The sequence below is a fragment of the Myotis nattereri genome (genome assembly GCF_964212035.1).
Source record: "Myotis nattereri genome assembly, chromosome: 5".
In the NCBI taxonomy this organism is placed as follows: domain Eukaryota; kingdom Metazoa; phylum Chordata; class Mammalia; order Chiroptera; family Vespertilionidae; genus Myotis; species Myotis nattereri.
Window position 1 is genome coordinate 13,868,240 of NC_138080.1, and position 23,338 is coordinate 13,891,577.

A 23,338-nucleotide genomic window follows, 5' to 3' on the forward strand; every position below is an offset into this window, starting at 1 on the left:
TATCAATAGGAAGTCCCAACAAAGTATGGGGTGTCTCCAGCAGTTACTAATCGACCAGTTCAATAACATCATTAAAAGACCAGGATTTATTCTTTTCATCTTTCTGCTCTATCTTGTTCTGTATATCAGTCTTGCCCTCATAGTTGCAACATGGCTGCGACACTACCAGACAGGATATCCAGATGCCAACATCCAGAAGAAGAAACAAGGAGATCTTTCCCATAAATTCCCCAGCATGTCTCCTTTCTTGTCCCATTGGCTAAAACAGAGAGAGCTACACTCACCTCCAAATCAACCACCAGTAAGGGAGATTAGATTCTTATGTTGACTTAGAGTAGTAGAGATTTACCCATTAGAGTGAGAATTATTCTTTTAAAACATGGACAACTGAACAAATTGGCATAATGGAAACAAGAAAGAAGAGGGTTATTTGGCAGGCAAGCAGCGATGTTTGCTCATCAGCAGCCAACTAAGCAGATGGTTGCTATGAGCCTGTGATTTGTGTTGACAGACCATTTGATTAATTTTAATAAGCGGGAAATCTGGATGTTTATACAAGATGTCCCAACTTTTAAATATTGGCAATAAATTTAAAAACACTTAAAAAGACTTTGTGACCCAAATTATTCAGGTCCAATATGAATAAATCTGCAATTCATACATGTCTGGAAAGCTACCAGTTTACAATCTCTAATTTTTTTTTTTAATTTAACTGAAAGTTCTTTACTTAGAAAGTGAAGCTCACTTTAACCTCACCAGTAACTAAATTATACCAATTTCTATGAAAAATATTTTTATTAGTAAAGTTTATTCAATTGTAGTAAACCTCAAATTGCACAACTAATATGGATTATAGAAGATAATGTAGGAAAGATATTATATAAATCAGAAAATGGTTATATACTTTTTCTTTTTAACAAAGGGTTCTAATTTGACAGGTTAATAGTTAAAACAATTGAGTTGTTGTAAGTCTTCTAATGATAAATGTACTATTTTCTCCCATCCTTCCCAGTTTTCTTTGATTACTTGTTTATTTGTTTTCATTACAGGGTGAATTAATTCCTACCAAACCTAATTAGAAATTTCAGCTTCATAGCTGTATCTGTAGAGTCATCTTCCTTCCCTATGTAGAATATAAATTTTAAATTCAAAGATTCTCAAAAGTACATCTCTCTTAAACATTTTATTTCATCTCTTCAAAGTATAACATGAATCAAGAAATGTTAACCTCTTTGGGTATCAAGAGCAAATAGTAGTGAGATAACCCATATATTTGTCTTCTATCAGGTTGTCCCATTATTCAAGTTGATCATTTACCCACCAGTCCTTGATAAGCTGTTGCTTCAGACATTTGGATTGGAGCCCTAAAAAAGACAATACACTTAAATGATCAACTTTTTCCTAAAAAAAATGTATATATCTCATAATTTTGAAATATTAAGAAATTAAAATTATCTGTAGTACTTCCTATTTTATGGATTATTTCATACATCACAGGAAAGGAGTGGAAACATGGGAGTGTAAGGAAAGAAGGTAAGAAAAATACCACATTGGGATGCAAATATCTATCTAGCTAATTAGCATAATATGGAGATGGTGGGGGGAATCGGGAGCAAAGTTTTGAGATACTAGGTGATTATTATTCTATGGGATACTTCCACAATCTCAATATTTCTGTGGAATATTTCTGAGAGAATGAATAATATTGAGATCATCATCACTTCATTGCTAAGATACATCCATCTTTTTCCTCTTGGTTATTGGGCAAACTCAGAAGGAAGACATATGCTAGCACCCAGCCTATAATCAAACAGATATTACTCTTACTGAACATCTTCTAGGGAAATACGGTTATTCTTTCCTTGATACCAGGAGTGCTACATGATTATAATAGTTTAGCTATGGGTCTCATACCTTAGGAATAGACGTTGGCTTATCCTTGAAAACAGTAGAGGAAAGGACCTTTGTTTCTTCATGCTATATTATGGACAGAAATAATGGTAAGACTTTAGAAATACTATGCATTTCCCACCTTAGCTACACTTTTTAAAAATCATTCCTGACCTTATCAGCACTCATTTAAATTCTACCTAACTCTCAAATTCCTGTTTTAACCACCCTGACCCCATTCATTTCCTCTTCACCATATTCTTCTCATCCAATCACCAGCTTTGACATAAATAATATATAAGCAAATAAGTGCTTCATTTATATTTGACTTGTTTTCCTACTAAAATTGTAAAAGTTCTTTTAAAAAAATACCTTAAGTTTTAGTTTTTTCATTTACTCACAACAGAGCATCAGGTATGAGGAAATATGCTCAGTAACTATTTGAGTGAATGAATTCTACTCTTTACTTCATGAGTGCCTGACTTTGATTCCATGTTTGCCTATATGTGGGCTATTTTTCATGCCCTACCTCCTAAAGAAACTATGACTAATATAGGCTCTATTCTACCTACAATAAGTAAAAAAGTAAATATAACTTATTAAATTTTACATCATCCAAAATCAACAGCTAGACACTGTCCTTTGCGGGAGACAGCCTTCTACAGCAGAACTATTGATCATTTCTTAACAATTATATAACAGAGCTGTTTTTAATAATAATAAATTAATACCCATAATAATTTATAGATAGTAAATAGAACTTGCTATGCTATCTCAGATTAGCCTAGGGAGCACATATCTTGATAAAGAACCCATAGATTTAGAGATATTATTCACATTGGCACAAAAGACATTTTAAAGATCATCGGGGATCATCTGATACTTACTAGTACAAGGAAGGAAGAAGATGACACAGAAGTAGGAATCGGAGGTGGTGGAAAATCTGGCTTTGTAATTAGCTAGTAAGAGGTTAAAAAAAAAAAATTAAAGGTTGGGCCTTAAAAACAAATGCACTTAATGGAAAGGATTAAATTATTTTCAGAGATAATTTTCAGAGAATTTATGCCTTTACCCATGAGAATATTCTAAAGCTGTAAGTTCAATTGTTTTCATTTTGGTGTACACATCCAATTGAGAAATAAGTCCAATGCCAATAGACATATGATTGGGATGCCATTCTATGAAGCAGATTGGCACTCTTCTTGTAATAAGTTATCAGCTTTATAGACCTGGTAATTCTGGTTTAAGGGTTAAATTTAGGAGTATAATGGACAGGTACACATTCTCAAATTTGACATTTTCAAAATGTTGTGTAGAAGAATCTATACTTTATATTACATTCACACAGATTTTAACATCCTTCTAAAGAAATAATTGGGCATTGTGGGTTGTGACTTTCACTACTATTTCCTCAAGGTTAGACTGGAAGTGATTTAAGAGAAGTTGCTAACTCACAAAAGAAGCTGGAGGCTCACTGCCATCCACTGGCAGGTCAAGGGCATGAAGCTTCATCTGACTTTTCTAAAAAGAAAAAAAATATATTTTTTAAATGAATTTATCAATTTCCTATGTTCATCTTCCAAACAAGCAATCCTTTCAAAGCATCGGAGACCAAGGCTATGATGACACCAAAAGACCAGATGGAAAAATCACAGTGGCCCAGCTGCTGCATTCTGCTATGTCCAGAGCTGTCAGAGAGTGGTAAGTCTCCATCAAAAACATTATTCCCAATGTCATTATCACTAACCAACTTTTGCTAAAATTTCTAAACTTGCAGGACACAACCAAGGCATTAGGACTTACACATATTACATGTACTGTCATACAAATACACATATTATTTTCTTTACTGGGATATTTCTAAAGGAATAAGAAATCGAGAGAGAGAGAGAGAGAGAGAGAGAGAGAGAGAGAGAGAGAGAGAGAGAGAGAGAGAGAGAAATCTGACATCTGCCCTCCTTATTCTCTTATTCTGTTTGCATTTTGTGAATCCCAGCAAAGCAGCCAGTGAGGTTCCGCATTTTAAGCAGACTTCTACATTTAACCAAAGGCAGAGGACAACTTTCTGAATGTGTAGTTACAGAGCCCACAATATTGCTGTGTACTCAGAAGCGTCACACATTTATAAAACACTGATGAGTATAAATGACGGGTAGATGGTCATCACAAGAGAGGGAGAAAATCACAAATTGGGATCCACAGCAAATATAGTACAGACTATGTTTCACCTCTTTGCAATGAAGAGCCTTCATTGTCTGTGGTTTCCTCTTCTCTCTGCATGGCCTGGTGTCAGGGGCAGACGGTGACCTGTAGGTGAAAGGATATCATGCACATTGACCAAGCAGTGTGTTCACCATTAGGGGGAAACTCATGATAAATCTGCCAGTCTCCTTTGACCATAATTAGTGAATGCCTGGGTTTTCACCTGCTCCATAGGATGCTCTTCAGGTTTCTGTGTTCTGTAATTCATCATTACCACCACTGATTTTCTTTCTGATTCTCTTGCAGAGCCCTGAATCCTAATAATGATGGTGTGGAATCCAACTTTTATCTAAATTACGCCATCTAATTAATGATTTGTTTTATTCCTTCACTATTTATTAATAGCCCATTTTGGATAAATAGTTAGCTTTAAAAAAAAAATGCAAGAAAGATGCTGTAGTGCCAAGACCATTTTCAAAAGACTGACTGATCTTGGTGCATATCAAGACTCCATCACTTACTTTGTACAACTTTGAACATGTTTATTGACCTCTCTGAGCTTCTCTTTCCATATCAGTAAAATGTGAAGTGCCTGGCCTTGCATGATTATTGTAAAATTGATATATAACATCTTTTAAGCTATAGAATAGAAATAATAGTTACTACCCTCATGATATTCTTAAGAGGATTAAATGAGATAATGTACATAAAAGGACTTACTAACAATGTTTATCATAAAGGTAATAATCAATAAAGATTATATATTGTATTATTATAATGAGCACAAAATCTTTAATAAAGAGTTATTAATCTTATTATGAAATATATATACAGTAATTACAGGAGAAAAAGACATGCCTTACTGTGAAAGTTTTCTCAGTAAAAGGAATACTCAGCCTCTGATCCAAGCAAAATGTATCTGTACTTATTTTTTTTCTTAATACATGTTTTTATTAATTTTTTTAGAGACAGAGGAAGGGAGGGGAATAGAGAGATAGAAACGTGGATGAGAGAGAAACTTCATTGATCAGTTCCCTCCTGCACACCCCCTACTGGGGATGGAGCCCTCTTGGTTCCTGGGTCAAACTTCAACCACTGAGCAACACCAGCCAGGCCTATATTTATTTCTAAGTATTTGAAGTAAACCAAATTTAAATTTGAGAATTTGGGTCACATCTTTGAATTTAAAGTTCTTTAGAGGCCCAAAAGTCCCCCGATAAAAACCTACCTCTGGACTTTCTTTTGCTTTCCTTTGGTGCTTTGGTGCCTGAATACTATAGCACACACCACAAATATGACAGCCACAGGAAACAGCACCCCAACCAAAATGGAGACGTCTACAACAAAGAGAACCCAGGCCTAGTGAGGATCTGGGAATTCATACGTATATATCACATTAGTCTTTATTCATCATTTAGCATAAATTCCATCTACCCTTTCCTAGAGAAAATGCATTCTCTGGCAAATCTCTCATAGCCAGGAAAATGAAGATGTATTTTGATCGTGATTAGTAAAATATTATTTAGGTAGAATAAATAAGGGGAAATCTATATGAAACATTTTGTATGAGATAGTTAAAGCAAATACTATGGAGAAGTATTAGAAGCAATGATGTTTATAATAATTGGGGAAAATGACTGGAAAGTTAGAGAGAATATAAAGTAAGGGGCATGGCAGCAAAGGAGTGGAATATTTTTCAAACTCAAGGCTGAAATAAAATAGGGAACTAGAAACTGAAGCCTTAAAATCATATTTCTGTCAGTAGCAAATAAGGAGCTGAGATGTAAGACAATTGATAAAGACACAACTAAGTATTCTATTGATTTTTGCCCTATATTGCAAAAATTATGAACATAAAAGAAATGATGTGACCCTGTAAATTGGGAAATGGTTTAAATAAAATTCTTGGTTCTATTTAGTGCTTCTTTTCTTTTACCTACTTAGCTAAGTAATCACTGTAACTCCAATCTTTTGCTATTTGAAACATTCATTTTTCTTATAATAATCAGAAACCACAGATCCCAGGAGGTACAGCTTCAAAGAGAAAAATCAAACAGGTATTACTCTCTTATTGCAGAGATTAGCAGCTCAATGAGATTATTTTTTAATATAAGAAAAGTTCACAAGTGTAAACACACATAGATGAAGACAACAGTAGTAGAATTCTAGGTGAGATGACAATTTCACTTCAAATACCTGAAACTTTCCACCCTCCATAAAAATGAAAATAGTTATAAAAATATAGGAAGTTGCCGAAACCGGTTTGGCTCAGTGGATAGAGCGTCAGCCTGCGGACTGAAAGGTCCCAGGTTCGATTCCGGTCAAGGGCATGTACCTGGGTTGCGGGCATATCCCCAGTGGGAGATGTGCAGGAGGCAGCTGATCGATGTTTCTCTCTCATCGATGTTTCTAACTCTCTATCTCTCTCCCTTCCTCTCCGTGAAAAATCAATAAAATATATATAAAAAATATATATATATAGGAAGTAAAGGATTCATGTGGACAGAAACAGAGTAGATTAAAGCTCCAAACACCAGAAGTAGATGCTATTTCTTCTTGGGAAGTCTAACAAAGAATCAACAAATTAAAAACATAATTAGTCCAAACATCAGAAATAGATGCTATTTTTTCTTGGAAAGTCAACAGAGGATCTGAACTTGGGACAGATGATTCATTCAGGCCCATCTCCATCCCTTGTGTATACAGAACAAGCATGCACATGCCTCAAGACAAAGCCCTTCTAGAGAATTCTCTAGAAACAATGGGGGACATAAGAGCCTGAGAAGCAGCACAGATCTAATGGCAATACCATACTAGATCATAGAGAGAAGGAAGAATCAAGAAGAAATTGAGTGCAAAGAAAAATAAAATCTCTCAGGAAGTAAATGAAATAAAAACCCCTCTCCTCAAGGCAAAGTACTCTTCACCACGGCGACTAGTGATGAGGATCCCCACTTTGGCTGCTTCCCACATGATAGAGCTCACAGCCAGATCTCCCATCAGGAGAGGTTATGAGTAGGTACAGCAAACACACACACTCATGCAAAGAAAATCCATATGAGCTAATTCAAGTTGACCTAATCCCACATGTAACAAAAGATCACATACTCTGAAGTAAAATGACACAATGATATATAAGAGACAGGGTGAAAAAACAGAAGAGTCAAACTCAAAAGAAATAGAGATAGCTTGGCCAGTGTGGCTCAGTGGTTGAGCATCAAACTATGAAACAGGAGGTCAGGGTTCAATTACTGGTCAGGGCACATGCCTGGGTTGTGGGCTCAATCCCAGTAGGGGCCATGCAGGAGGCAGCTGAGCAATGATTCTCTCTCATCATTGATGTTTCTATTTCTCTTTCCCTTACTCTCTGATATCAATAAAAATACATTTTTAAAAAGAAATAGAGATAATCCAGTTCATAGAATTAAATCTACAAAAAACAATCTGTCATATTCTTAGAGAGTTTTATGAGGATGTTATATCTATACTTTAAGTCAAGGATGGTATGAAAATAGAACAATCAGAAAAGAGAATTTGGGAAGTTGAAGTAAGATTACAAATATAAATTTGAAGAAATATTTTTTGTATGTAGAGTAAATTCATAGGGATGTGGAAAATTGGATTAAAAACCTGTTAAAGAAACTTTGAAGATTAACATTGTAGATTCATTATTTACAGGACAGGAATTTCAAGAGGAGAGAAAAGAGGCAATGAAATCTTTTGTAATCTGAAAGAAAAGCTTGGAAAAGACAGCAATTTCTCAGGTTAGATGTGGAATGTTACCTACGGAAGACGACAGAGGAGTCATCACAGTCAGGAGGGACCCAGCCCTCTTTACACTGACACTGGAGCTCATGGTCACACACCTGCGGGATCAATGATCTTGTCAGTTTCCATGCTAGACTGTCCACTGACCCAAGGGCCTACCCATCCACCATTAAGTCCATTATAAAAACGGAGTAACCCCAATTCTGCATCTTTCAGCTATCTACAGAACATACAAATCAATAATAGGAATTTCATATAGACCAGGTTCTTGAAAGAAATTTTTCATTGAAACACCCTAGTGACAGGTTAGACAAACATAAGCTTTATTTTTTGGTTGGTGGATTTTTGAAAACAATTATCTTTATTGCTGAAGTATTACAAATATCCCCCTTCCCCACCCCCCCTCCCCCGCCCTCTTTCTGTCTGCTCTGTGCCCTCCCCAGGCCTTTACCACACTATTGTCTATGTCCATGAGTTATACAAGTTCTTTGGTTAGTCTCTTCCTGCCTTATCCCTTCCCTCTGGTGTTAGACTGTTGCATGCTTCCATATTTCTGGATCTATTTTGTTTGTCAGTTTATTTTGTTCATTAGACTCTACATATAAGTGAGATCATGGGATATTTGTTTTTCTCTGACTGGCTTATTTAGTTTAGCATAATAATCTCCAGGTCCCTCCATGTTGTCTCAAAGGGTAAGAGATCCTTCTATTTTCACAGTTACTGACACATTGTTTTATATAATCAAAACTGACCTAAAAATTACATAGGATTCAGCAAGATTGGGCAAACATTTTTAAAACTTACAGCATGTCCTTTGCACTTAGATGAGCAATTGGTCGATTTGTAGGCCCTCTCCATATCTACACATTCTGCATTAATGCAAACCTGAAAATGATGTGAAAAACAAGAAGTTGACACTAATGTCCAATAGTATCAGTTCTTCAAATTGTTTGGAATTTGGTCTTATATTATTAGCCACTAATACCATTATTAAACTTACCTTTTTATTTGGGAAATCACAGCATTCTTTTGAAAATAAGAAGATGGGATCTACGTAATCTTAGAGGGAAGGCAGAGTGGGTGGGTGGGAAGAGATCAACTAAGAACTTGTATGCTATATACATAACCCATGGACACAGACAATAGGGTGGTGAAGGCCTGGGGCAGTTAGTGGGAGCAGGCTAGATGGGGTCAATGGGGGAAAATGGGGACATATGTAACATTTTCAACAATAAAGTTGTAAAGATATAGATGATATATAGAGATAAATATAAAGATAGATAGGTAGATAGATAGATATAGATGATATAGATATAGATAAGATATAGATATAGATATAGATATAGATAAATATATAAAATAAAATATTTAGAGAGTCCTCTTTAAAGATTTTCTTACTTCACTTCATTCCTCAGGGGCCATCTGCTTAACCCACCTCCTCTCTTAAGACTGATATTTAGCATAGAGCTGAGCATAGCACATGATACAAGGTACCCATTCCAACAAAAAATATTACAGAAAACATGTTAATATCACATCTTCTACAATATTAATAATTATCATTTATATAAAAATAAATAATATTTTGACCTATTATTATCAGTGAGACTATCATTCATTGAAAACCTACCAATTTAGGGGCAATAAAACTTACCTAAGTTTAACAACCTAGTGCTAAGCACATAGTAGGTACTGATTAAATAATACTGAGGGAATACATGCAGGCAGGCCTAAATGAATGACACAAGCATTGCTTTCAAAACTGCTCCTATGAAGCACAAGGATGCCTTGAAAAACTAAACAAGAAACTAAAACTAAAAAAACATTTGAATAAAAGCCACGATTTCAACCTACCTTCTTATTTCCACACTTAGTTCCATTAGCTACCATGTCTATTTCTTCACTGCTGTCTTCGGGTTCAAATGTTTTACATGTCAGGAAAGTTACTATACGTCCTTCCCAGGGCAAATTATCTGACCCACCTTGACAGAACAACTTCCCACATATGGCATCACTAAGGAAAAGTAAAAAACGGGCTGCAGTTAAATTACCAGGACCAAATTGCAGTTGATAGCTCCCCAACTATCCAGATTGAACTAAAGGTATTTCTCCCTATAGCAGAGACTCCTGGTTCTCCTTTATATCAACATTTTCCTTATTCCTCAGTAATAGCACCATTGAATACGGGAAGGCATATTGTTGCTGTAACAACAACAAAAACACATTTCTCAGATTCCCATGCTACTAGTTTTGGACAACGGGAAAGAAGCAGAATCTTAAGTACAAATTCTTGAAGGTGGCCTTACTTTTTTGTTCCTGTTTGTTTGTTTGTCCTTTTTGCTTATTGGAAAGTGATGGCTGGAGAAGCCCAACCAAGACCTATAGAAACGCTTGGGAATGGAGGTCACATATATGATAGAGCTAGAACATATAAGGAGAATGGATTTCTAATATAATGGAGGGTACCTAGGAAGTCAATTTCTATCTTGTTTCAGTTAACTTTTCTTGTTTATTTTCATGAATTACAGTAGAATTATTTCCACTATGGTTGTGTCAATATAAATCGTAGCCTTAGTTGATCCTCATGTGGGGTTACTGAAAGAACTATCTCCCTGCAAAGGTAGATGACACTGCTCAGCACGCAAGAAAACCATGTGTTCACCACCGAAGAGAGTAAAGTCAACGCCAATAAAAGTGCAGACCATTGCTTCATGCACAATTCAGAGAAGGGCTATGAAGAAGTATTCTGAGAGCAGATAGAATCGGATCCTTCTGATGTCTTCGGTGGTTGTCGAAAAACACGAGTGAGCAGTAGAGAAAGGCATGCATCCTCTTCAAATTTGTTTTTCTTGGGAAGGCTTATAATGAATATTCTAGGATACAGGGAATTACAGACTTACTCTCATGACAGCCAGTTACTATTAAAATGTGACTAGAAAGGCAGCCTGTGAGTAGAATGAAATGCTTGTGCCTCTAGTTGTAATCACAATGGTGATATAAGAAAATGGGATATGCACATGCTGTCGATGAAAAACGCAACTACCCTGCTCTCTTTCCCCACTCATTACCACTCATACTCCATATTACTCTTTTCCCAAAAATATTTCCTTTTACATATTTCCCCCTTTGAATCTGCCCTGATATCCTATAAAGGAGAAAGCACAGAATATGATAATCCATCCTTTAGGCCCAACCTCCCCAAGAGATTATCCTATGTCTAAAATACATTTTGCTTAGAAAAAAATAATAAAAAAACCACAAAATATAGTTTGCTTGGCAATATCTATTATCTAGAAAAATTAGTATTTAATAGAAAAACTTTGAGAAATGCTTATCTCGTTGCATATTACTTAGTGAAAAATTTGGAGCAGGTACTAGGAGTTTAATCTATTATAATTTGAATTTTTAATGTCATCTTAAAATTGCACAATCAAGAAATCTTAGAGAAAAATACCAAGTTTATTGCATATAATATTCTATACTTCTTCTATAATATCAATATAAGATTAAAACATTCTTCAGGTGAATTGTCAATTTTTTCTCTTGCTGCCTTTTTTTTTTCTTGATATAATTCCATGGCAAGTTTACATAAAACTGTACAAGCATTTATTAATTATTTCTTTAAGTAGGTAAATATTTGTGCCCCTAGAATCATAATAAAAGATATCAGATGAGAAAGTACCTAAAATATCCTGGAATATTAATGGACATATTTCCAACCAGGACCATTTATTTACCTTGCTTGTCCCTTCTCAAACATTCATTCTCTTTAACAGTGATTGTACCTGATGTAATCTAAAACACCCACCAGGATGGACTTGAAAAAAGGCATTAATTCTTATTTCTCTTAACTCAGTGCCTAGCTAGAAACATGGCACATAATAGTCACTCAATGACTATTGGTCAAATGAATGATTTCCAAATTAACTTTTCCTTGAAATGGAATAAATCAGAACATGTAGTTGTAAGTAAACAATTTCTCTAGTCTGTGGAGCAAAAAGGTTCAAAGTATTGTTTGAAAGCCACTTACTTTGCTTTACAGGGAATACGTGTGTTGTTCACTCTGTGGCAGTACCCATACTTTGACCCACCTTCGTTCTTCCTGTAGCATGACTTATCTGCAACCTTGGTTCCTGGGACCAGGCAGGATCAGCAGGAACATAATTTCAAAGAAAACAGAAAGGAAGTTCAATGCTGCAAAGGGTTAATGGAATATAAACCAATAGCAGAGGGAATATAGTCAACAATATTGTAATAGTTATGCACATGACAGATGGGTACTTGAAATACCAGGGGGGTCACCATGTAAATTATATGATTGTCTAACTTGACTGTATATCTGAAACCAATACAAATAGTGTTGAATGTAAACTGTAATTAAAAAATAAAATAAATTTAAAAACATCATGAGAAATGCTATTTGTAGTTATTCATTCCTTAACAATAGCAATGCATTATGATAAATGCATCTTTAAGTGATTTTGTTATTGTGTGAATATCATAGAGTTTACTTACACAAACCTGGAGTGTATAGCCTACTATATACCTAGGCCATATGGTATAGCCTATCGTTCCTAAGCTACACACCTGTACAGCATGTTACTGTACTGAATACTGTAGGCAATTATAACACAATGGTAAGTATTCATGTATTTAAACACAGAAAAGGTACAGTACAATTATGATATAGAAGGTAAGTGGAACACCTGTGTAGGGCACTTATCATCAATGGAACTTACAGGGTTGGCAGTGGCTCTGGGTCAGCGAGTGAGTGGTGAATGAATGTGCAGGCCTAGGACATTACTGTACACTGTTGTAAACTTTATAAACACTGTACACTTAGGCTACACTAAAGGTATAACAAGATAATTTTCCTTCTTCAATAATAAACTAAACTTAGCCTACTATACTTTTTTACTTTATACAACTTTTATATTTTTAAAACAGAGGCCCAGTGCACGAAATTCATGCACAGGTAGGATCCCTAGGCCTGGCTGGTGATTAGGGCCAATCTGTGGGGTGACTGGTGAAGTGATCAGGGGGTGGTCCCCGACTGGCACCCACCTTGGCTGGCCTGGGGCCTGTGGGCAGCACCCGCATTAAGCAGTTGCCCTCTGGTAGTCAGTGAGCATCATAGCGACCAGTCGTTCCACCAGTTGGGTGATTTGCATATTAGGCTTTTATTATATAGGATGTTTCAACTACTTTATAATAACACAGCTTAAAACACAAACTCGTTGTACAGAGCTGTGCACAATTTTTCTTTATATACTTATTCTAGAAGCTTTTCTCTATTTTTTTTATTTTTAAATGTTTTGTTAAAACAAAGATACAAGCACACACATTAGCCTAGGCCTAGTCAGCATCAGGATTATCACTATCATTGTCTACCACCTGCACATCTTGCCCCACTGGAGGGTGATCAGGGGCAGTAACACTCCTGGAGCTGCCCTGCCCTGTGATGGCAGCGCCTTCTCCTGGAGCTCCCCCTGGAGGACCTGCCTGAGGCTCTTCCTGAGGGGGTATTACTCTTTTCAGAAATATGTCCATGGTGGTTTATCTGAATCATTTGTTTCATCATAGATTTGCTTGTAAGCAGATAATGCACAATGAACATTCCTCTCTATGTAGGATAAGAATTAAAGATCATTCATTTGTCTTCATTGCTCTTCTGCATTCCAAGTGTCTTCCTTTTTTCTTCTCCCCCTTTCTTTAACTCTCTGTCCACCTCTGATCACCTCCACACACCTACATACATACATGCATACAAATGCACATATATGCACATGCATGCATACAAACTTCCAAGGGTTTACTTATCTGGAAAAGATCTTGGTTGGTGTTACCAGATAAAATACTGAACCCAGCACTTACATTTAAATCTCAGATGCACAAATAAAGGTTTTTGTTGAGTTTGCCTCAAATATTGCACGAGACATACGAATACTAAAAAAGATTGTTAATCTGAAATTTAAGTTTCACTGGCCCATTCTTATTTTTATTTGCTAAATCTAGCAAACCCCAAACTGACCTTTGGTCCTAAAATGCAGTGGTGTAGTTGCTTAGAAAGAAGATTGGGACAGAACGCCACTTTGGCTATGATTAAACACTGTCCCTTGCAAGAGCATGTTTTGTTTTGCTGCACATGTGTAGAGAGAGGCAGGAATGCCAGCAACACTGGGATGTGTCCTCCTACCTGCTCCCCAGAGCTCGGTGCACTGCTCCTGCAGCGTAGGGCACATCCCCATCAAGCAGTAGCCCTTCCCATCCTGGCAAGGGAAGCCATTGACTTGGAATCGATCAGCAGGGCAAATACCAGATTTACCATCACACATTTCCAGCAGGTCACACTCATCTTTCGCTGGTCTGCACACTGTACCAGCCTTTTTAAACTGCAGGGGGGGGGAGGGGAGGGAAGGGAGAGACATTGAGAGAAGGCTGTATTCCACCTGGCTTACCAAATATTTCAAATTAACACAAATAATATTTTCCCTTTGGCCTTTTATTGCCAAGATAGTTAGGGGCATCATTCTATTCCAGTTTACATTTACCTGGTATAAGCTAAAGCCATCTCCTATTATGTCAATTCCATTGATTTTGGCCAACACTCTGATTCTTTAAGCAATCAATATTTCTGGATTTGTAGTAGAAACATGATAGAAATATCAAGGAGAAAAGTACCAAAGAAAACCAAGCAATATCCTAGATGCCAAGAAGGAAGTTATTTCTGACTTTATTGAATGTATCGTTGTCAAGACTTTCAAGGAGGTTTCAATCTGTAACTTCAGAGGATCTTCCATCTTAAGGGAGGTAAGTTTACAAGAACCAGTAAATTTGGAGTTTGCCATTTAGTGATCCTATCAATCTGCACATTTTCTGTTCTGAGCCTCCTTTCCCTCAAAAGCAAAATGAGATACTAATACCTACTTCAAAGGGGTGTTGGAGGAAAAAGTAGCCCATGTTTGTCAAGCCCTCAGGGAGGACTTGATAAGTGGCAGGTAGCATTATGTAGAGACAGGAAAATGCTGTTTTCCTTATTTCATTTAACACAACCCCTGAGATTTTAACATAAAAAAATAAAGGGTAGTCATCATGGTTAAGACAGAATAAAAGAATCTTACCTGGCACTTTTCACAGGATTCTCCTAACGCACATTGAAAACCTGCCTTGATTTTACATGTTTTAGCATCACAGCAGATGTTGGTGCATTCCTAAGGAATACCAAAAACAATAGCAAATGCCAAATTACTTGTTGGTCTCCTTTCAGCACAATTCATAATACAATTTGTTCATTGAGCAGAACTCATTTTGGTATAGTCTGAACATAATTTTCAGGAAAATAAAAAAACAACAACAAAGCTTAACATTAGAAAAGCTGAGATTTTAGAACAACGAAGGGTTTGGTATTTTTCTGATTCTACTCATATATTTTTTAATTTGAATATCTTTTTTTAGTTCATCAAGCTTCCCATAGTAATACTGAAAATATGAGAGCAAACAAACACACAAAGGATAGTTCATTAAAAAAATAACATTTATCTAAATAAAGAACATAATTAATTCAACTGACCAGTTATGTATCTATTCAGCAGTAAATTTAATATCTAGAACATGTAACTGAAAGTCTAAAAATATAGTTCTTTATTAAATTTCTACATCCAATTCAACTCTACATAAAGCAGTATACTTTGTTTTGTTCTCCTTGTGAGAAATCGTGCCTCTTTCTTGTTGTAGCAATTGAGTTTCCCCAAGACGAATGGCATATTCAGAATTACAATATTTAAGCTTAAAATTCTTACCCAATTTCAAATATAAGTATCATCTGAGAAAGTTTGCTCTTTCTCACAGAATGAATAGATTTGAAATCCTACTTGAAGTTACTGAGAAGCTGGACCCCTGGGGGTTTGACATATTACTTATATTAAGTGTTAATAAGAGTGGGGCAAGGGTCCTATGCAGAATCCCGGCTGCCCTGTGAACAAGGTGGGATCAGGCCAGGCACTTATAGCGGCAACAAGTCCTGAGTCACCAAGGGTAAACTGTGCAGGGTGCTGTGGGACTGCTGAACAGCACACCCGAGTCCACACCATGGCTCCTTCGTTTACCAGCCTGGTGACCTTGGGCAAGCTACTTCCACTCTCTGAGCACTGTCGCAGTGCTCTGTCTAAAGTGACTGCTCAAGAAGTCATAGAGCACATAAGAGATGTGAAGTACTTCTGACAGAAAGGGGGGGGATAAGGACACAAAGCCCTGGCTGGTGAGTGGTATTAAAAAACTAGACATGGGGAAGAAACCCAAGAAGGTCTGTTAAGCAATGCAGGATTCATTGTTAGAAAAGCTGGCCTGGCAAGTATTTACAAGTGAATATACAAAAATCACAAGAAACATGAACTTTTATAGTGAACCACATTATATCATTTTTAAAAATATATCTCAAAAGTGTTTCATTTTATTTTAAAATTAAATGCATCACGGTGATGTCAGTTAATAAAATTACATAGATTTCAAGTGTACAAACACTATAGAGTTGTATAGTTTATCTTCTTGGCAATTTAAAAACAAACTAAGCTTTTATATAAAGGACTCAGTTGTACCTCGGAAGTCCCACAATCACAGTCCTCTCCCATTTCTACCAATTGATTCCCACAGATTGGGTTGGATATGATATCTGTAGGTAACGGAACATTAAAGAGGCAATTTGATAATTTATCTTCAAAAAAGTTGGCATAGCTGACACGGCTGCAGGAACTGAAGTCTGTAGGTGTATGGAAGCTGTGAAGATAAGGAAAGAGAAAAGAGAATGCAGTAATACTGAGCAGGTAGGGGACAAATATCAGACATTGGGGATGGTATACCCGAAACCTTCCCCAAAAGAGCAAATCAAAGCCACTGATCAACTACCAAGTCATAAGCTCATTTACATACTAAATTAGCCCACCTGAATGGACATAAACACCTCCAAATAAATGGGCAGAATACAGATTCCGGGCTGCTGTTTGAAAAAACAAAAATGCAGCCCAGCCAGTTTCACTCAGTGGTTGGGCGTCGACCGATGAACCAGGAACTCAGGGTTCACTTTCCTGTCAGGGCACATGCACAGGTTGCGGGCCTAATCCCTATTGTGGGGCCTGCAGGAGGCAGCCGATCAATGATTTTCTCTCATCATTGATGTTTCTCTCTTTCTCCCTCTCTGAAATCAATATATATATTAAATGCACTAATATTTTGAAAAAATAGAATCAGATATGTAGTTGGTAAGCAGCCATATGCTATTTTGCAGAATGGAGACTAATCCTATATCGAGAAGCTAAGAAGGAAATGAAAAAGAGGAAATGATTGTGTAAAGGGGAGTCTAGAACTTTAAAAGATAAAATTGCCTGGTAAGTTTGCCTAAGGCAGGGCAGAAATGAGTAATCCCCTTTTCACAGACTCTCTCTTCATCTCCCCGTAAGAACTTTCTTCTTTAGATTTTTCTCCTAGAACTTTTTCCTTACTGCCACCCAATCTAAACTTATTCAAAATTTGATAAATGCTGATGATTTCATAAAGATGAGGATAAAATTACAAATCACCCTAAGAGCAAAGAGAAAAGATGTTTAAACTCTGTGTTAGTTAATGAAAAATATTAGCATATAGGGGAGGGATAAAGTAGTTTGGTATAGATACACATTTGTGATGATGCTGTTTAATCATTTAAAACCTTGACCATGTTATGGAAGATGACATAAAAGAGTAGCACACCCCAGAGAAAATTAAAAAAAACAAACAGGGAGAAATAGCATCTTCCCAGAGAGCCTTACCTTAGTACATTGTTCATCACACAGATTGTAGAAGGGCACTTGCAATCATGGGAGTCATGAAACATCCCAAAGTTATGGCCCATTTCATGGGCCATTGTCCCTGCAACTTTAAACACATTGTCACTGTGGTCCTAAGGGTGAGAACAAGAAACAGATCTAGTTTGTAAACTAAAGTATCAATCAGGGTATAATGAAATGTTTTTATTGTAGCCACGTGGAGGGGCTGATTTTAGCTTCAGCCTACTCACCCTACCCACCATCTGTCCTCTGTCCTGTCCTTCTCCTCCCCTCCCCTCTCCTCCTCCTCCTCTTCTTTCTCTTCCTCCTCCTCCTCCTCCTCCCCTCCTCCTCCTCTTCCTCCTCCCCCTCCTTCTCCCCCTCCTCTTCTCCTTCTTCTTCTTCTTCTTCTTCTTCTTCTTCTTCTTCTTCTTCTTCTTCTTCTTCTTCTCCCTCTCTCTCTTTCTCTCTCTCTCTCTCTCTCTCTCTCTCTCTCTCTCTCTCTCTCTCTACACACACACACACACACACACACACACACACACACCAAAATAAAATAAAACAAAAACTTCACTACTAAATGCCCATCACAGGTCATATTACCTGCTCTTTTTTTCTTGTGAATGGGGAATTTTTTTATTGATTAAGGTATTACATATACTGAGTGTCCAGATTATTATGACCACCTGATGTTTATAGGCAAATTAGCTATACTTTTGCGCTGAAGTTGCTAGAGGACCAGACCATTATAAATAGGGAAGCAGGTTGTTTACCATGACAGTAGAAGTGATTTTTTTTCTGAAGATATGGGTAAACAATGTGATTTAACAGCCTTTGAATATGGGATATATGTTATGATGAGTGGCCACATTATTATGACCACCTGACATTTGTAGGCAAATCAGCCGTACACTGCATCGTATGGGATATGGAAGCTGAAGGCCTGTTCGAACACCTTTGCTGTTACAGTTACCAAGATAAAACATCTCCAATTCACACAGGAACACAAGGATTGGACAGTTGAGCATTGGAAAAAAGGCATGTGGTCCAATAAATCACGTTTCCAGTTGCATCATGCAGATGGTAGAGTGAGAATTTGGCGGAAACAGCATGAAAGCATGCACCCCACATGCATGAGTACAACCCTTCAAGCTGGTGGGGGCAGTGTTATGGTTTGGGATGTGTTTTCCTGGCATGATTTGGGCCTTTTAATTAGTGTGGAACAACGTCTGAATAGCACAACATACCTAAGTATCGTTGCTGATCAAGTTCATCCTATCATGTTGATGGCATATCCCAATGGAGATGGCTTCTTCCAACAAGACAATGCGCCATGCCACGGTGCTCATATTGTGCAGGAGTGGTTTCAAGAACATGAGGGAGACTTTACCTTGCTTAGGTGGCCCCCACAATCACCAGATCTCAATCTAATTGAGCATTTGTGGGACGAAGTTAAAAGAGTCATCAGGAAGCTGGTTCCACAACCATCAAATCTCACAGAACTGGACAGTGCTACTCATCAGGCATGGTGTCAGCTTCCTCGCATCACCTTTCAACATCTCGTGGAGTCAATGCCAAGAAGTATCACTGCAGTATTGAAGGCAAAAGGTGGCCCAACGAAGTACTGATGGGGTGGTCATAATAACCTGGCCACTCACGTTCAAATATGTCCCACGTTCAAAGGCTGTTAAATCACATTGTTTACCCATGTCTTCAGAAAAAAATCACTTCTACTATCATGGTAAACAACCTGCTTCCCTATTTATAATGGTCTGGCCCTCTAGCAACTTCAGCGTGAAATTATAGCTAATTTGCCTACAAACATCAGGTGGTCATATTAATCTGGATACTCAGTGTATGTGTCCTTATCCCCCCCTTTTTCCCCCACCCTACTCCCATTCATGCATTCTGCCCCCTGGTGTGTATGTCCATTGGTTATGCTTATATGCATGCATACAAGTCCTTTGGTTGACTTCTACCCCTTATTCTCACCCTCCCCTACCTTTCCTCTGAAGTTTGAGCATCTGATCGATGCTTCTCTATCTCTGGATCTGTTTTTGTTCATCAGTTTATGCTGTTCATTATAATCCACAAATAAGTGAGATCATGTGATATTTATCTTTCTCTGACTGACTTATTTCACTTAGCATAATGCTCTTCAGCTCTGTCCATGCTGTTGCAAATGATTGGAGTTCCTTCCTTTTTACCACAGCATGGTATTCCATTGTGTGAATGTACCAGTTTTCTAGTTCACTTAACTGCTGATGGGCACTTAAAATCTTCACTATGGTGAATTGTGCTGTTATGAACATAGGGGTGCATATATCCTTTCTGATAGGTGTTTCTAGTTTCTTGGGATATATTCCTATTAGTGGGATCACTGGGTCAAATGGGAGTTCTATTTTTAGTTCGTTGAGGAAATTCCATACTGTTTTCCACAGTGGCTGCACCAGTCTGCATTCCCACCAGCAGTGCACAAAGGTTCCTTTTTCTCTGCATCCTCGCCAGCATTTGTCATTTGCTTATTTGTTGATGATAGCCATTCTGACAGGTGTGAGATGGTACCTCATTGTTGTTTTGATTTGCATCTCTCAGATGATTAGTGACTTTGAGCATGTTTTCATGTCTCTTGGCCTTCTTTATGTCCTCTTTCGAAAAGTATCCATTTAGGTCCATTGCCCATTTTTTGATTGTATTGTTTATCTTCCTTTTTTAAAGTTGTGTGAGTTCCCTGTAAATGTTGGAGATTAAGCCCTATTGGAGATAACATTGGCAAATATGTTCTCCCATGCAGTGAGCTTTCTTGTTGTTTTATAGATGGTTTCTTTTGCTGTGCAGAAGCTTTTTATTTTGATGTAGTCCCATTTGTTTATTTTCTCTTTAGTTTCCATTGCCCTAGGAGCTGTATCAATGTTGGCATAAGAACCGACATATAGACCAGTGGAATAGAATAGAGAACCCAGAAATTAACCCAAACCACTATGCTCAATTAATATTTGACAAAGGAGGCAAGAGCATACAATGGAATCAAGACAATCTCTCTTCAATAAATGGTGTTGGAAAAATTGGACAGATACATGCAAAAATAAATAAATAAAACTAGACCACCAACTTACACCATACACAAAAATAAACTCAAAATGGATAAAGGACATAAACGTAAGATGGGGGAAACCATAAAATTATTAAAGGAACCCATGAGCAGCAAAATCTGAGACATATGTGAAGGGGAATATTTTAATGAGAAAGATATTAGTACTTTCCTGCCATGAGAGATAGCAAAATTTATTCAGCATGATAAGGAATCAGAAATGTTTTTAAAATAATCTACCTCCAGTCCCCAGCTTGCTTTTTAATACCTTCTAATTCAATTGGAGACTTTGATATGTTTAACTAATGGAGCTTTAAAAGTGTTGATTAACCTAGAACTTTAGCACATAGGTATCTTTTTCAACCCTATTACTGCCAAGACTATACTTCGATCAATTCCAGACTTGCCCCATTGTATAAAGTCCAACCAATGGCCAACTTCATTACCAGATTATTTCTAATTAGAGGTGCACTTAAAAACACTAGAAAATTATTGCTAGTTTTAATTTCCCAATGGAGAGACAAATTTGCTGATAACACCAATCCACAGAAACCTGATTCCCTTATTTTCTTTGTTTCAAAGAACCAAGTAAATAGATTCATAATGCACAGTACAAGACTTGCAAGGAAGGAACACTTGTGTAAGATGAGAAGTTAATACCTACCATTTACAATATTGTTTCATGCTGTTGAAATAAATATGTTAAACTTTGCTATCTAGTAAGATAAAACTTTCTGCGTGGAGACAAAAACAAATCAAAAAGTTTAAGAAAAGTATAAATGTGTTTCAAGACTGTCCAGATTGCTTTAAGATATATTCAAATTTAGGGCATTCCTTTAAAATAGTTATTTTCATAACTTCAATGTTTTTCCCCTGGAATAACCCCATAAACAAGATAAAACATTATGATCATGCTGGGTTTATACTGGATATGCAAGATACATTCAACATTTGAAATTCAGTGTTAATCAGCCATGTCAAGACACTGAAGGAGAAAAACTATACTATCTTCTCAATAAATTCACAAAACAGAGCATTTGACAGGCTTGAACACAGACCAATTGATTATCTTAAACAAACCTTAATGATGCCAACAGAATGGTAAGGAGAGCACATTGTGGACATGAAAGCAAGACCCACAGTTGTTCCAGCAAGTTCTGTTGCCCTGAAAGAAATTGATATGACAACTTATGATTCTAAGCTTTATTTTCTATAGACAATTCATCCACAACTCTAAATGGTTAACAGAGAAACTCACATTGTGAATCATCATTCTAAATATGTCCTTCTGTTTTTATTCCTGGACTGGTAGTTTAGTTGGTTAGAGTTTCTTATCAATATACTAAGGTTGTGGGTTCAGTCTCCAGTCAGGCAAGGCACATACAAGAATTAACCAATCTACACTAATAAAAGACAAAGATGCTAATTGACCGTACCTTTGCTATGCTCACCAGCCAATCAGAAGAGTATGCAAATTAACCCAACAAAGATGGCCGTTAAATTTGCATGCTGCAGGCAGGGCGGGACAGCGCAACCCACCCCCCCGCCCACCACAATCCAGGCCTGCCCTGTGTGACCCGGGGCGGCAGGGTGGAGCAGAGCCATTGGCCTCTCGCCCCGCCTCCATCCAAGCCTGCGGTGTGCGACCCAGGGAGGTGGGGAAGGCACCACGGGATCGGGCCTTCCATCTGCCACCTGGGGAATGGGCCTAAGCCAGCAGGTGGTTATCTCCCGAGGGGCGGGGTCCCAGACTGTGAGAGAGCACAGGTCAGGCTGAGGGACACCCTCCACCCCCCCCGCCCCCCGCACACCAATGCACAAATTTTTGTGCACCGGGCCTCTAGTTAATATATAAATAAGTAGAAAAACAAATTGATGTTTCTCTATTTCTCTCTCTCTCCCTTCCTCTCTCTCTCTAAAGTAAAAAAAAAAATGATTTAAATATTTTCTTATTTTTTTTAATTTGATGAGGCATTTTTCTTATACAGTGGTTGTCATGTCAGCTAAATCTAAGCACCTGAATGTAATCACTTTTAATATTTTATATCTATCATTCATGATTATTATATTTTCATTGTGGAATACATCCCTTGTCAGAAAATGTGTTTTTGTCTCATTCACTAGGGGGGCCCTCAGCTGATCCTGTCCCCCTCACAGTAAGGGAGCCCTCAGGGGATATCCTACTGATGGCTAAGCCACAGTCTGGCCTCCATCTGTGGGAGGCAACTAGCTGATCAGAGGAAGGTGCCATGCCCATCACCCCACTGCTGCTCCATTGCCAGCCGCTGCAGCTGCCAGCACTCAGCCCTCGCAGCCGCCAAGGTGTTTTCGTCAACACGGACTCCAGTCCCTTCACCATGAAAAAAATGACAGCTTTCTTTAGGCATTTTCAAGATGTCTCTTTCATAGAATATGACCTTTCTTTTTCTTTCCTTTCTTCCTTTCTTTCTTTCTTCTTTCTTTCTTTCTTTCTTTCTTTCTTTCTTTCTTTCTTTCTTTCTTTCTTTCTTCCTTTCTTTCTTTCTTTTCTTTCTTTCTTTTCTTTCTTTCTATCCTCACCTGAGGATATTTTTCCATTCATTTTTAGAGA

General features: G+C 37.4%; 1 protein-coding gene across 1 annotated transcript in view; it reads right to left on the minus strand.

Moving 5' to 3' along the window:
* Nucleotides 1–1,166: 1,166 nt before the first annotated feature.
* Nucleotides 1,167–23,338, minus strand: part of ADAM28 (ADAM metallopeptidase domain 28) — a gene marked incomplete at its 5' end in the record, with an annotated part of 43,906 nt that continues 21,734 nt past the window's right edge. The window contains 15 exons of the mRNA XM_081091310.1: nucleotides 1,167–1,364; nucleotides 1,915–1,977; nucleotides 2,778–2,849; nucleotides 3,346–3,411; nucleotides 4,119–4,197; nucleotides 5,321–5,429; nucleotides 7,880–7,958; nucleotides 8,665–8,745; nucleotides 9,715–9,874; nucleotides 11,891–11,993; nucleotides 14,057–14,252; nucleotides 14,982–15,071; nucleotides 16,455–16,632; nucleotides 17,661–17,791; nucleotides 21,829–21,913. Coding sequence (XP_080947436.1) covers nucleotides 1,344–1,364; nucleotides 1,915–1,977; nucleotides 2,778–2,849; nucleotides 3,346–3,411; nucleotides 4,119–4,197; nucleotides 5,321–5,429; nucleotides 7,880–7,958; nucleotides 8,665–8,745; nucleotides 9,715–9,874; nucleotides 11,891–11,993; nucleotides 14,057–14,252; nucleotides 14,982–15,071; nucleotides 16,455–16,632; nucleotides 17,661–17,791; nucleotides 21,829–21,913 — 1,513 coding nt within the window. The 3' untranslated portion in view covers nucleotides 1,167–1,343. The remainder of the gene's footprint in view (nucleotides 1,365–1,914; nucleotides 1,978–2,777; nucleotides 2,850–3,345; nucleotides 3,412–4,118; nucleotides 4,198–5,320; nucleotides 5,430–7,879; nucleotides 7,959–8,664; nucleotides 8,746–9,714; nucleotides 9,875–11,890; nucleotides 11,994–14,056; nucleotides 14,253–14,981; nucleotides 15,072–16,454; nucleotides 16,633–17,660; nucleotides 17,792–21,828; nucleotides 21,914–23,338) is intronic.